The sequence below is a fragment of the Bactrocera latifrons genome, unplaced genomic scaffold (genome assembly GCF_001853355.1).
Source record: "Bactrocera latifrons isolate USDA-ARS-PBARC rearing strain unplaced genomic scaffold, ASM185335v1 scaffold_197, whole genome shotgun sequence".
In the NCBI taxonomy this organism is placed as follows: Eukaryota; Metazoa; Arthropoda; class Insecta; order Diptera; family Tephritidae; genus Bactrocera; species Bactrocera latifrons.
In genome coordinates, this window is record NW_017535485.1 from 485,958 (window position 1) to 502,098 (window position 16,141).

The window sequence follows — 16,141 nt, forward strand, 5'->3', positions numbered from 1 at the left end:
TATATTATTTTTTTAAATTTAAAATTTAACTGAAAAAAAGTTTTTATTAAAAAAAATTTGAGGAAAGAAACGAGTTTGCAATGCTGGAAAATTTTTGTAAAATTTTCTTTCCCTTCATTCAAAACTCAAAAGTCAGCGCAAAATTCCTTGCCAAAAATTTGTCTCTATTTACGTGATAAGCGCTCATAAACTCTCACGCTCTCGAACTCACTCATTATTTTTTTTGCGAATATTTCCGTTTTCTCATTTTGGCTTAAAACTTATGCATATAACTGAAATTAAACTAAAATCGCTTACAACAAAAACAATAAATTAGTCCTAACAACTGGGTTAAATATTTGTCTTTAAGTAATTACCAAAAATACAAAAATACTATAAAATACAACTTATAGTTGGAAGCAAAAAATGGTTTCAATACATAATAAATATAAGATATCTATTTTAGAGCTCACGTAGTACAACCTATTTGCCAACACTGTGCCTCAACCTTTCCGCCGCATACACACACACAACACTTACGTTATTAATTTGAACTTTGAACTATTTACGACTATAGCAGCTAATATTTACAAATAATTTATGAATACACCAGCACACATACACTGTCATACATACACACACATACAAACAAGCACTTGTATTTACACCGACGATCAGCTCGCTTGTTGCGTCAGCAGATTGATCAGCTCGGTGCGATCCATATTGCTTAGGGTCTGCATGTCAATGCCCAATGCCGCGGCAACGGCTTCGATGTCCARACCGAAAGAGGTGAGCAGCTCGAGGAAGCGCATCTCCTCGCCGGTCAGTGGATTCGTGACCATCGGGCAGGAGTGATTGCATTGCGGCCAACTGCAGCGCTCAAGCAGACGTAACGCGCATTTCTCGGGCACACGYGGCACACGATTGCGGCGCATGTGTTTCTTGTGTAGGTCAAATTGTGTTGTCGCCTCGATGGCTTGTTCGTCGTGCTGCAGCTCATGTTGTCGTTCGATTTTRCCGCTTTTTTGTAGTTTCAATTGTTGTTCTTGACGTTGCTCTTTACGTTCCTTACGTGACTTGTGACCGGGTCGGTGTTTACGCTCCACACCATTTGTTTTCGGTTTATTATGGTTRCGTTGTTTTTTGTTGGGATGTTGTTCGTATAAAGCGGTGGCGTTGTCGCTGGGTGGCAAATTGTTGTTACGCTTGCGTTCTGCTTCGTTACGTCGACGCTCGTGTCGATTGCGTTGTTTGTTCTTGTTGCGTTGTTGTTGWTTACGTTGACGTCGCTGTTGACGTTCGTGRCGTAGTCGCCGTCTTTCTTCACGCTCGGCTTTACTTAAGCGCGGATGTGTGCCATTTTGTGGCTCGTAGTTGTTGTTATCTTTCTTCCCTTTGTGTTGTTTGGATATACGGTTCTTATGTGGAATTCTTTGATGCTCGTTGTTGGAGCGATGGCGTTTTTGTTCGGTTTGCTCCAAATGGTTTTGTTTAGCGATGTTATGTCGTCTACGRCGTGGACGTGTYGAATGCTCCCAGCAACGGAGTGCTGATGGTAAAGAAATATCATCGATTTTRATATTGATCCAATCGCGYTTGGAGAGCACTGCATGGCCGATGCAAGAGGGCGCGAACACGCCTGTGACGTTGTCTAARGAGGAACGCAGCGCGCCSCCCATTTCATGTATGTAGTTCCAYTGTTGGGGCGTAACTGGTGCGCCCACATTGTCGGCGCGCATTTGTGCTTCATCGAACAGCCATTGGAAGACGAAGAGTGGTGCTGTGTATTGTGACAAATATTCATTAATGATATGTAAAATTAGCAGAAAATATAGTATGTTCTTACCTTTTAGCGTTGGATATAGACGGTAACCGAAATAGCAACGCCAMGGCTCTGCTTGATATTGTTCAACGCACGCTTCCGGCAGTGATCCCTGCCACATCTTCCAACCTTGACGCACTGCCTCACTGGAGCCGACTGTAGCTGGGGTGTAGGGTTCACGATCGAGAAACCAACCCGAGTCGCTTACACCACGCACAGTCACCATGAGTTTACGTTCCTGTTGCAGATAATTGGTTATGCGATCTAAGTTCAGCATAACACCGAGACCGCCAGCCGACGAACCGACCAGCAACAATTCTGCACCCGGTATACGYCCCAAACCGAGYGGAATTAGTTCGGCGATGACGTTGCGTAAGATCACAGCACCCATAAAGCGGAACTTGGCGTTCTCGTCGATTGTGTCGCGCGTACCCGACCACGAATCGCTGCTGCAGTAGGGCACGAGCACATGATTTGCACTGTGCCAATAGGGGTTCTCTTCCGGTAAAGGTGAGAGTATGCCACCAACTGTAAAATAAACGCAGAAATTGCTTTAATTCCTTAGTGACGCAGATTGAATTGGAAGACGTGTGCCATTAGCGCAAGCGCTTGGAGCGAATCGTCAGCGCACTTTAAATATGATTAAGCTACTTACCATCACGTTTTTCGGGCCACTGCGTGGACGTCATCAAGTGGCGCAGCCGCAACCAACGCGCACGACATGAGCGCGCATCAAAACAATGCCAGCCGCCCTCCAGAAACACAATCCATTTCTTCGAATTGGGATTTTTGCGCAAATAGAAACCAGCGCGCGAGCCATCATTACACACAACTGACATATTATTGAATTGTACGAGCTTTAGCGCGCGCCGGTTTTCCACCACTGGTGTGGCGAGTTTATTTGTGGTGCCCACATCGAGCGAATTTCTCTCGTTCGCCGACATCATAATATTCGAGGAGTTCAAAAAAGTACCGGATGGGGCGTTGCCAACCAGCGCTTTCGCCATGGGCGGGGTTGCCACTAATGCTGTTTTCGCCGCTCGATGTGCCTTTGTGGAGCGCGCATATGTTGGCTGTATTAACACCAAGCAAAGTAATGCGATGAACACGCTCTGTTGAAATAATGTTATGCACTGAACCTTGTGCGCCGCTAAGTAGGCAATGCTACGCTGTGTACACACTGTCTCTTATACACATCTAACACGCTCTGTTGAAATAATGTTATGCACTGAACCTTGTGCGCCGCTAAGTAGGCAATGCTACGCTGTGTACACAAGTGCTTGTGGATCGTTGTGGAACATAAATGATCACCGTGTTGGCGCTGACTGCACTTGATCTTATTAATTTTGTTGACGTTTGAGTTGTTGTGCTGTAAAAGTGGAGAGAGAGAGAAAGAAAACTATTAAAATTTTATAAAGTCGAAGTGAGAAATTCAGGGTGCGCATGAGAGGGAGAGATAGTGTGTTCTAGCTAAAGCGTGAGCACGTGTTGTTATGATAAACACTAGCATATTTACACGCRAGAGCACACCTTCAAAAGTCAAACGCGAATCGCGGAAACAGATTGTAGTGAATGAAATTGATWTYGTAGCCGGCTGACATTTAACAGCGTATATGTATATGTTATGTGTATAGGAATATGTCAGACGCTTGTCTACAATTGTTGTTTATTTTCATATTGTCTTGTCGCATGGCTCTTCCGCCACACCGGCATTACCGATTGCATTTATATATAACTTTTTGGATACATACAAACACACTCTTATGTGTATATATGTATGTATATCGTCTCTTTAAAAAATTACAAAATGATTGTCGATACTTTTGGCATATTTTTGTATACTTCAAGATCAAATTTGACCCGGACGGGTTCATATAAACTGCGCGCCCAAACCGATTCGATAAATTTTGTTCAAAATTTKTACACTTTTTAGGTTGCTTTGAAGCTTGACCATGAAAAACAATTTAAAAAATTCTTAATTTGAAACTCGTATTTCCAGTGGTTTTGGGGAAAGTCGAGATGTCATCGAAAACTTGGCTCATGTGAGTCATTCAGCCATCTCTGTTAATGGCAATAACATSGAAGCAGTTAAAGAAACAGTACTTGAAGAGAGAAGAAAATCTTAACATATCTTGTAGATCAACTCACTACATTTTGGTTAATGTTTTTGGTACGAGTTGAAAACGCCGATGAAATTATGAAAAATATTAACCAGGTCCGTCACATAAGCGAATGGTAATAGGAGTCGAATCAAATACGACAATAATTTGCGAAACAGATCATGGTCCAGCGTGGTGAAGTTCGAAAAATGGTCGCGTAGCCAGGATTGACGCCTCGAAAGGTTACAGTTGAGTGGCGATTTGAAAAGAATTATCCACTGGTCGAACCATTGATCCTACATTTTACTATAAACTGTCCAAATGGCAAAAAGTGGTCGAATAAAATTGTACATATTTGGTTCATTATAAATATAAAAAAATATGTAAGTTAAAGTTTGATCAGAAATACAAAAAAACGTTTTCGACTACGCCATATTAACCGTGGGCATGCTTGACTTGGGAGCCTMCTTTGATGAGGTTAGAACAGATTTGTTTTCAAATGTGGTTTTCGTCAGTCCGGCTCAACTTTGATCAGGTCGTACACACATACACACATCAATAAATAGTACATATGCAGGAACATTGCTGCCATCTTCAACTTCTTCATTTTATTAGGTAATATTTGTATTGTCTGCAAATTGTCGCTGTTGTTGTTGCTGTTGTTTTTATGTTGTTGTTATTGTTTTTGGTTAGTTTTTTTGTAATTCACTGCTATTGCTTTCATATGATTGTTTCTTGTTCGATGTTTTTTCCTCCGCTTTGGCGGAAAAACTTGCTTTGATCAAAAATGCGAGCAAGAAGCTCTGCGATAAGATCAAAGAGGTTTACCGCCTCCTTAAAGAGATACTCGCACAAAGCCAACAACAACAACAACAACAACAGCAAGTAGTAGAGCAACAGCAGCGGTAACAACTACAAACACACATACTCATACATACAAACATACATAGCTACAAAGCAATTACAACAAACAATAAACGAATTGTAATGAAAATAAAAACAATAGCTACGATGTTGTTGTTGTTTATTATAATAACGCTCTGCCGTTGTAAATGTTGTTGTCGCTTTATTGCTGCGCACCGGACAACAGCAATATGCCGCAGTGACCAACAACAACAACAATCACATGTATTGGCGAATATTTTTCGAAAGCAGCAGCTGCAACAACAACATAACAGCAACAAAACAGCGACTGCTGCAATAACTGTAACTCATTGAGGTGCAATTCATTGCGAATAACCGTCAATATTTCTGTAGCCATTCGAGTGGAAAGCAATTTTTCGCTGTCATTTATTGAATGACAGAGAATGGGATATGGACGCGGGGTCAGTGGGTTGGCTGAGGAGTGCCGTCTGCTGCAGCGAACTCTTTTGAAATTTTTTTTGCGCTGCTTTTTGGTTCTCTGTTTTGCCGCTTTGTGTATGTGTGTGTGTGTGTGTGTGTGTGTGTGTGTGTGTGCGTGAGTAATTTGTTTGTTTGTTTCCTGCCTTCGCTGCCTTCGGTAAGGGCAACAGCAATTTTTATAGCTGTAAAATAGGTGACAGCAGGTGATTCCTGACCCAATTGTCGGCGGTTAAAGGAAGTCTCACATTAAAGTCCGTAAATAGCGCGGCAGAAATGTGCATTCCTTTGAAGTAATGAGAAGTTCACATTCTTTTTTGTTAAAATTGTCGAACGCAGCGTAGAAAAAAACTGTGTTTTTTGAAAAATTTATGTTGGCTTTCAGGAAATTCGGTTTTATTGGAACATAAAGAAAGAGTTCTTAAAGAATCTTTAAGAATTTAAGTATTTTTGGCTTCAGTTCTTCTACTACTAATATTTTAATTAAATTCTTCGTCAGTTCCTTATTAGCTCTATTACATAGCTACGGTGTGATAGCCTAGCAATATTATAAGGAAGTTGAGTTGCATATTTTTGCCGAAAATTGAATTTTTTACACCAAAGTAGTGGAGATTTTATGTTTTTGTTATATATTGTCCTGCAGCGCCATCTAGCGGTTTTAAAATTCTTCAGTTTCATCATAAAGCTCTCACAAAGATTTTGACTGAGTCGATGGGAGTTTTGGATTCTTACGGGTGATCCAAGAAGAGCTACTTTTTTCAGTAGCCTTTTTTGACTGATCACGCGTGAGTCCTGTCAAGCTGTCATGTTAATTTGTTTATTATTGTTCGGCGTTTTATCAYGCCTGAGCAACGTTTACAAATTGTTTACKTTATTACGAAAATTTACGTTCTGTAAAGACGCTTCTTGAGATCCAKCATTCATGATTGGATAATATTCAGCCGAATACACCACTTCCAGCACTCAGTGAAGAAAACATAGCAACAGTAGTTGAGCCTGTACATGAAAACCGTGGAGAGTCGATTCGGTGCCGTACGCAGCGATTCGGAGTGATGTATGGGACGACTTGGCAGTTTTTACGTCGAGATCTTAAATTGAAAACGTACAAAATACAGAACTGAAGCCGCTCGATCTTCCTAAGTAACATCGCTTCACTCTTTGGGATCAAGAAGATCTGACGTTCTCGAGCTAAATTTTTTTCAGCGAAGAGGCATATTTCTGGGTCAGTGGTTATGAAAACATGCGAAATTGGCGTTGAAGTGGAGCAACCTAAAGAGATTCAAGAGCTACCATTTCATCTCCATATTTCCTCAAAAATGATACCGGTGAGAACGTAACCGTCAATGGCGACCGTTATCGCGTCATGATAACAGACTATTTGATGCCTGCAATTAAAGCTCGTGATCTTGGCGACATTTGGTTTCAAAAAGCTTCGCCGCTTCCCACACATCGGATCGATCAATGGATTTATTCGAGCAATTGGAGCAAAACCGTACACTTGTCATTCGCCAGCTACCGGCCGAAATGGTCGAAGGAGTCATCGACAATTGGACTCAAAGGATGGCCCAACTGAGACGTAGTCGCGGTCAAGTTGTTTTTTCGAATGATAATAAAAGTTAAAGTTTCTGTGTTTTTTTTTTTTTGTAATAGGGAACGTCGAAATGGACTGATCCTTATTAGGTATATTTCCTTACACTCATAAATTTGAGCTTTGAAAAGTGAACAATTAAAATATTATTAAAAATTTTTACATTTAACAACAACAGCATGGTATGGAAAAAATACCAATGAGGTACAGGTTCTAGGTTATTTTATGCTTTACAAGGATTCACTTTGTAAAAAATCTACTCTAAACTGTTCCAAAGTTATGGTATTTTTAATGTAAATCGATTTTTTAGATGTGACAACTGCTCAAAGAAACCTTTAAAAAATTTTTAAACATTTTTCCTTTCAGGGATATTTTTTTCTCTGAATATAGGTTAATTTCTACTTATGAATTGGAGAGATAACTTTTTGGTCTCCCTAACATACATGTATGTAGTACATGAAAATATATTATATATGTATGTTTACTCGAGTACTTAATAAATAATTTTCGTGGGCCGTCAAAGCAATTTGCGTAAAACAAAGTCGTCAAAAAAACCGCTATCAACGTCATCACACGTACCATATCAAGTACGATGCTCCAAAAAATACAAACAAMCATAACAATGAAAAATAAACAACAATGCTAACAAATACTGTAGTATTTTTGCTGTAATAAAAATAAACCAAGTTCAAGTGGCGGCACAAACGCTTTGATTTCATTTGCCAACGCGTACCTCGACGCTTGACTTCGCAGACTAWAAACAAAAAAAAATAAAAAATAATCACAGAGTTTTTTTGCTATTGATTGTATTTTTGGTGGCGCAAGTCGCTTGCAGATTTTTTTAAGATTATTGGGTTTGGACTCTTTTTTCACCCGTGCAAACAAATTGAGCTAACCCACCTCAATTTGTTTGCCCGGGTGAAAAGAGTAAAGATTTAAYGTGGCAGAGGAACGAGAAGAGTGAGAAAAATAGAGTAGAAATTCATTGGTAGGAGACTTGAGTATTTTTTCAATTCTATTGCGCGCGGAAATGTAGGCAACTTTTTGAAGAATATAAAAATAATGATGTATTTTTGGCATTTTTTCAAATAACACATAGAAAAAATAGTGAACCCGACTCAGTTGTATAAAAATATATAATATAAAATTTGATAATTAGAAAGACAAATAAATACATTATGTGTTTTTTTTTTGAAATCTCACAATTAGTCACATATTGAAATCAATTGATCTTTGCGGCAAAGCGCTTCAAAGCCGCCAGTAAGAAAAACAAAAACGCAATCCCACATTAAGCTCTCCACCTTGTATATTTGCGATGAGTGCTTTTAATAAGTTAAACTGAATTATCGCTGCGTTGACGAAATAAAAGTGCGAGCGCGGAACAACAAAGAGCCGAAATTGAAATCGAAATGGACTGAAACCGAAAAATCGCCACAAAAGTACTTATATATTGTKCCTGCGCCAGCCAACTTGAGTGACCCAGACAACAAAAGAGTCATTAACAACAACGATAACAGCAGCGGCGGCAGTGACGGCGCACACAGGTGTGTGCGCGTGCGTGCGCATGAAGAAAAACGATAATACGAAAACCAGAATTGGGCGCGCGCGCACACGCAAAAATGAAATAAAACAAATGCGAGCGGATTGTGACCCGATCGCTTTGTCGGCATGGTAATTTGTAACCAATTGAGGTCATATATATTGCGCGTCTGCGTGTCATGTCAACGAACTGCCCGCCATCGATCGATAACCAGCTGTGCTCTGTCACGCTGCGCTACATGTAATGCGCGCGCGTTATGTGCAAACGTGCATCAATCGCGTGTGGAATCAAGCGCGCAACGTATGAAAATCTGTGCGCACCCGCTGTGATGTGTTCTCAGTACAACTATCCACTTACAGCAAAGACAGACAGGTGACCAAAATTCAAAAAAAAAAAAAAAAAAGGGGAGGGTCAAAACACACTGAACACTGTTTGGCATATCAATCAACGCGCGTGTTTGACGTGCGCTACAAATTACAAGCAACAAGTGCTTTCTGTGGCTCAAGGCAAAAAACGCATACTTGCGTATATTTGAGTTGCTGTCGCGCAGCCGCAATTGACACGGACACATCAGCGCGCTTGAAAAGCTGACCGGTAGTCGGCAGCATCCAGCAGTCATCTGTCAGTCAATCAGTCAGCTGAACTGTCMGCTACTGGCAAAATGTATGATCTGTTCACAGCGCGCAGCAGCAGCGCCGCACCAATAACTGTCATTGTTGGCCACCGCAAAACAATTCCAAGTAATACTGCCGCGTTGCTGCGCGCCGCTTTGTTATGAACGCCGCCGCATCATYGCGTAGCGCTTTGGCATGCGTTTCACACGCGCATCCCATTTTTGTTTCGTTGTCATTGCAATTCGCGGAAGCAGCTGACAACGGCGGWCAACAGCAGCATCATCAAGTGTGGTGTGGCAGCGTACGTGACAGATCGTCGTCAGTRTTGCGTTGTGGCGCATTGACGCTCTATAGAATCAAAAGTAGTTTGCCTGTATTTTCACGCTGTTATCAGAAGCGCAAGACAAGTGGTTGATTGATCATGCTGCGGCATGAAATACCCTCGTTTGCGTTATGCGCTACCTTTCGTCTTCCGCAACTCTTTGCTCTGTCGCGCTGCGCATGCCTTTGATCATAGCGATCATCAATAAATTACCGGATTCCTCAAAGTGTTTTGCCGACATGACAGTGGAGTTGCCTTGCCGCCAGGTAAGTAACTACAAAGATATGCGTGTGMGTGTGTGTGTGTATGAAAGGCCACCGAAATGAGCGGTTAGCCAACCAGTTAACCAGGCTCCGTGTACACACACGCGCGCGTAAATATGTTCGTTTGCATCCAGACGCGCTGTGTATTGGTCGCGTCCGCGCTGCCGCCTTGCAGTTGTTGTCGCAACGGTTCGCGCACAATCATGATGTAATTATTGTCAGTCAGTCAGCTACTGTCAGTCCGTCAAAGTAGGCGCAGCAACCAGCCGCCAAGCCAAGCCGGTGTTCGTACAACTCATTCACGCTGACAGTGCATCCTGCCGTCGCAGGCGCGCGCTACACTGCCTGCGGGCTATCACCGCGAGCAGCTGTTGTTTTGTGTATGCAGTAGCGGCTACAACTTTTTTATTATTATTATTTACCATTTCATTTTTGCACTTAACTTCGTCGTCGGCAGTTTAGCATAGTTTCGTTACACATTTGATTTCCTTTATTTCCATTTGTAAGTGGAGCAAAAATGCTGCCGTACGCCTTTTTCCATTTCAATTGCGCCGGCAAATAAATGCCACAATGTGACGCTCAAAAGTTGAAAGCGTTAAATGCTGACATTTCACTGACGGATGAATGCGGATGTGATTATTATTTTCCTTTGAGTTGTGCTGGCGACATTTCATTGCAGCTGCGCTGCGAGGCGGCGCTTCTTTGCTGTTTGCATTCGTGTGAATTTGTGCACTTATCGATTACTTGCGTTCGGCTACTGTTCTTCGTTGCGTCTAATGAAAAGTGCAACTGAAAAGCGCTTCTAAGACGTTTCTTCTTTTTCTTTATTCTTGGTAGTTAGTAGTGCTATAAATATAGTTGAAGTTTTGAAGCGGTGTTCTTGGTCAGAAAAGCGTCATTAACTCTTTCTACCGTTCGTAAGATGACAGAGTGAAAGAGAGAGAGAGAGTTCTGAGCAATTCATCGGTGGGAATCTGCGGAGTTATAACTTGTGCTATGATGGAAAGATGAAGTACAATGCAATCGATGGATTTTTTGCTCTCTCTTCGATATTCGGTTTCCATGAAAGCTCCTATCCAAACTGAGCCTTAGGTATTTCACTGTGTCYGCTGGTTGCAGACGGATATCTCCCATTCTTACTTAACTATTTGTATGTTGAATGTCTGGTTTAAGTATTCACGACTAGTTCAAGCGGTGTAAAACTAAGTCTTAACTCTGGTAATGGCGAAATGAACAACTACTCTTCGGGAACCATGATACAGTGACTGATAGGTGAGCTAACGACAAAGTATCGTCTATAACAASAAAGCATTCCTCTGAAGAAAAACCTTTCCAGATTTGTTAAGTTAGGTAACGGGTCGTTCACAACGGTGGATGGGTAAAGAATTGAGAGGAAAGTATGGGAGTTAAAATATAATATTTATAAAGAGAGACGCAAAGAAGAGATAAATTATTTATGGAAAACTAAAAAAGGAAAAATAATAAAGCAAAGATAGAAAGTAAAGGAAATAAAGATAGATTAAAAAWGAAAAAGAAGCAAATACTGAAGAAGAACCAAGGTGAAACGATAAGATATACGTACRATAAGAAAAGGAAAGGTAAGGAACGGAAAGGAAATAAAAAGAAAAGAAAGGAAAAGAAAGGTAAGGAAAGGAAAGGCATCTAAAGAAAAGGAAAAGGCATCTAAAGGAAAAGAAAGGAAAGGAAAAGAAAGGAAGTAAAGTAAAGGGAAGAAAAACAAAAGAATGGAAAGGAAAGGGAAGGGATGGGCATTTTAGTAGGAAGAAGAGTGACAATAATAAGTCGAGTAGAAATAGGAGTAGGAATATGAACAGAATACGAATAGGAAAAGGAATATGATGATGAATATGAAAATTAATAGGAATAGRTATTGAATTTGGAATTGGTGTAGGAGAGTAAATAGTCTATAAGCTAAAGAAGATTTCACAAATTGTTTTGAAACCTTCACTCGTGAAGCAATTTTGTTTTTTTATAAGATTTCAGATTACTACAATCACTCGTCGTGTATAAATTTTGAAATTGATTCAGAAATAAAATCAAACAGAACATTCTTCAAAGCTAAGCACTTTTCCAAATTGTTACTCTAAACTCTTCCAAAAGAAAAATTATAAAAAGAACATRTACAATTTAATAAAACAAAGCGCTTCCAAAACACGCCAACGCCTAAAAGTGCTTTCAAGTTGCAGTATAAAATCCAATATATTGGTACTAAAATCTGTACATTGTTTGAAAGGTGTAATTAATCCTCAATTATCTGCTTTGATTACATTTTAAAATGACCAAAGCGAATCCAGGCGATTATGTTTGGATACAAGCGTTGCAGATAAATTGTCGAGAGATCCATCAAAGMGCCTTTGAACTGCCTACACACACAACAAAAACAACGAAAATATACAAGTATATATGTGTATTTGAGCGTATAATGCACTTGTAATTGACAGTAAATTAATTGTCTAGCTAACCCAGTAGGGAAAACATAATGCGACGTCGCAACGCAAGTCAGCAGTTGTTGTAGAAAATGCAAATTAATGCCGCCGTAGATGGAACAAGCTTATAAAGTAACGCTTTGTTATTTATTTTCGTTTTTTTTCGAACTTTATTTTAAAATTTCTTTTCAACGCCAACACGCTTTCCAGCAGCACTCCACAGCGTTTGCGGCTGTCGACGTCACAGCACAATGCCGCGTCGTCAATCGTCATCAACGGCGTTGTGGCGTTGTTGTTGCTGCCACTTTGACTAGTTCATTTAGCGGCGCGTAAATAACCGACGAAATCGCTTCAAATCTTCAATCGAATCATGCTGGCTTTGATCTTTGCCGCCACTTTGGCCGGTTGGATAGCCGATCAGACGACTAGCCGACAGTTTATAGGCCGCATGCGCCAAATTAATCTCGTAAGCAAAACAAAGCCAATAAAACAAAGTAATCAAAAGCAAAGCGAACAAGAAAAAAAAAGAGACAGAGGGAAAAGTAAATAAAAATATAAATATAAAACAAAGTACAAAAGACACGACGGTTGACGTGGTGAAAAATAAAATGAAATAAAGCGAGAAATCTAAAAAAAAAAAAATATTTGCTGCATAATTTTAAAACAAACCGCAAAAAAACTGACAGAAATAATAATAAAGAGCAAAAATTAAAAGCAACTTCAATGTTAAATGAGCGKCTTTTGGGCGACAAAAGCAAACAGCCTACGACCATTTAAATACCTAATTAAATTCAAATCAAATCAGCCATATTTCAATAAACAGCGCTTTCTGATTAAGTGATTAGACGACATTCGAACAATTTACATAAATAAGATTTAGTCTTTGTGGCGCCAGAGCAGCGCATTTATTATGAATATTAATGAGATTATGGAAGCTGCAAAGTTATGTAGATTTGCAGTCGGTTTTGTTGGTTGTGAGCGCTAAGGGACTTAGAGAGTTAGCGATCAATCTTAAGAGTGTTGGCGAGCTTTCACTGTTTAGACTTTTAGATTGATGAGCTTTTAAAAAGTTTTTTACTGTTACTACTAGTTCTAGAAAATCGGGTTTAAATCTAGTTCATAGAAGTTGTTATAGCTCTATTTTTAGATCTCTCTTGATTATGGATTGAACAGCAATTTGCAAAAGCAGGCTCAAGACCTTATAGTTCATCTACGTGGATAGATATCACATCACCTCAGTCGCGCTCAGCAGGGTACTGGAATTGTTCAGAATGCTGGACCTCGGTGACTATGTTTGATATAAGGGAGGGCAAAATACATCGCCGGTCGCAGGCCAAAACCTCAATCTATCTATCTATAGATCGAGCATATAGGCTAAAGTTTTTCACAAATTTCACTCTTCACTCACCTCATATTCTAAAAACAAAATCCGAATTCTGAAGAAAGCAAGCAACCAATGTGTACTTGTTTTTTTTTTAGTAAAGGATTAAGATATTTAATGATGAGTGAAGAGAATTTATAAAATAATGACGATAAAGAGTTATGTTATGGAATTTCTTATTTGTTGTACCGGGTACCTAATAGAAGGTTCTTATAAAATATTACAAATCGAATAAAAAAAAGACAGCATACCAATGTCAAAGTCTAAGACTTAAACTATAGAAACTTTAGGAATTATAAGTAGAAGTCGTGGAATTCCATAAGAGACAGTAATTTTAGCTTTAATATGAAAATTAACCACTTTCGATGTAAACTGTGGGCCTTTTTGAACAAAAAAAAACAAAAAAAAAGCAACAATAATGCCATTTGTTCGATTCTAATAACAACAGAAGAGCATTTAGCGCCCTTGCATTCTGAAAAAAAAAAAAAGTGTGCTTCTAAACCGTTGCAGGTTTGGAACTTAGCTTCTGCCATATCTGTGAAGCTTCCTTTAGCTGTCTCCGAAGAGTGGAGACATTTTTGCTGAAAAGCATTTTTAAATTTTTTTTACGATATTCATTAGAGAAAAACTTTAGTTCAATTTTATCTGAGTCAAATTTTGAAAATTCTATCTGTAAAAACAATTGAAAGGAGCCTATACCGTTAGAAATGTTTGTAGAAACTGTAAAAGTAATCGAAAGTGTTTAGAGGTTAAGAACGGGTGAAAGATTTGAGAGTTATCATTCTTAAGAAAGTATGTGATTTTATTCATGCTGCTCCAGCTAACTATACTTGTCGAAAAATGGTTCTTTTTGTTAAAATCGAAATCATGTGAGCTTTACGGAGCTTTTCAGTTCAAATCTGTATAATAAATCAAGCTATCGTTAAAGGAAAAAGTTGTAATTTTCTGTTGAACGAAAAAAATTGTTAATATTAATCACGACTCGGTGAGGTTACATTACTTGTCGGACGCGATTTGTCGAAGTTGGCTCTACATGTGTCTAACTTTTGAAAGACTGAAGTTGAAATAGCACGCAGAGTATCCTATGACCTAACTCAACTTAACTKAATTTTACACCGAACCTTCTTTTAAGCTTCCTTATCTCTGATGACTTCATTGATTTCAACAACAAAATATTGAGCCKACCACTAGCACTTTTTCCCATATATTTTGCTTCGATATCATCCAGCGATTTCCACACAAAGTCAAGGTTTCCTCACCAGGCATATAAATATGTAAAACAACAACAACGCTGAGCAAAGTGTAAACTAGAACCAGCGATAGTCAGGCGCCACTGAAAACCAATCATCTGCTAGMAACGAGAGTTATTTTACAGCAATTTTTTCTAATTTTATTTTTCATTTTCTTTCTATGACATTTTATCAACATTATCATTGAGCGAACGCGCGTGGTGTTGTTGCCGGCGCTGTGCGGGGAGGCATCGTGACACCACTCAAGACCGCTCGTTATGAATTCCGCGTTTGAAGTTCGCCGCCATGCGCCGCAAATGCTACGCGGCATACCACTTACATGTTAGCGATAATCAAAACTGAATTTCTACTACCGAATGCAATGCGACGTTGTTGCTATTGTTGTTGCTGCTGTTATTGCTGTTGCTGTCAGCTGCTTCAACGTTTGCAATTTCTTGTTTCTGCTGGTGTTATTGCTTTGCTCTCTTGCACTTTGCGCTCATTCGCGGCTAACTGTGCACGCTCTCTTCAATTGCGCGGTTCAACACGGCGTATGAGCGCTGCGCTGCCTTAGAAGCTGACTTGCTAATTCGTCTCATTCGACTCATTTGTAAGTACGTTGGAGCRWGCACACACACACAYACACACGAAATATGTAAATTCGTGCATTTGCTCATTATTTTCTCGTTCGTTTGGTGTAGCTAATGCGTGCTAATTGCTTTTATGCACAACACCTAAAGTCAAAGTCAATACTCGTCGGCTGCGTCGCCGTCGTGATTGTGAGCTTGCGCGTTTGCCGCGGCTAATAATAAACCAATTAGCGTTCAATTCGGCGAAGCGCTTGTTGCTCAGCGCTTTTCAGCGCTTCAGCTTCGATCAATGAATGATGTATGTGGCTCGGTGTGTGGGTTGGTGCGCCTTGGCTGCGATTGTTAGTGTATTGATTTAAGAAATTTGCAAGTCGGGTGCGCAGCTAAACGTGCTTGAGTTAACTTTACRAGCATTTTGAGACGCCGACAAGAGGTGACTGGGATATAAATATAATATGTACAAACCTATATGTATAAGAGATAAATTGCATAAAGACGAAAGTAAGAAAGAAGTATGGAGTTGCAGTTTGAGGATGTGAGTTCTGTGGGTATAAAATATATTGGGTGTACAATTTTTCAAAGTATTTGTTAAAAATATGAATTTTTATAAAACCATTACAACAATCATCAGATATGTCACCACCTTGATTTTATGACATTTTGTAAAATTTTTAAACTCCTCTTATTCATACTGCAAACTTAATGCTAAAARAAGCAGCTGCACTAATTAGTTATGCGCCTAGATGTATGCAAACTTTTTTATAAGTCTGTGTTATCAAAATCAGTTGGTAAATATGTAAATTTAAAGACAAAAAATGTTAAGAAAAAAAAATTATTATGGAATAATAGCAAATAATAATAAAGTCGAATAGTATGATAACGCAGAAAAAAATATTTTTCAAAAATGGAAACATAGAAAAGTTAAG

General features: G+C 39.4%; 1 protein-coding gene across 1 annotated transcript in view; it reads right to left on the reverse strand.

The window, feature by feature from the left end:
• Positions 1–607: 607 nt before the first annotated feature.
• Positions 608–16,141, reverse strand: part of LOC108967729 (palmitoleoyl-protein carboxylesterase NOTUM) — a 27,942-nt gene continuing 12,408 nt past the window's right edge. Inside the window, exons 2-5 of the mRNA XM_018931331.1 lie at positions 3,036–3,170; positions 2,457–2,940; positions 1,826–2,329; positions 608–1,759 (exon numbers count right to left, since the gene is read on the reverse strand). Coding sequence (XP_018786876.1) covers positions 654–1,759; positions 1,826–2,329; positions 2,457–2,940; positions 3,036–3,170 — 2,229 coding nt within the window. The 3' untranslated portion in view covers positions 608–653. The remainder of the gene's footprint in view (positions 1,760–1,825; positions 2,330–2,456; positions 2,941–3,035; positions 3,171–16,141) is intronic.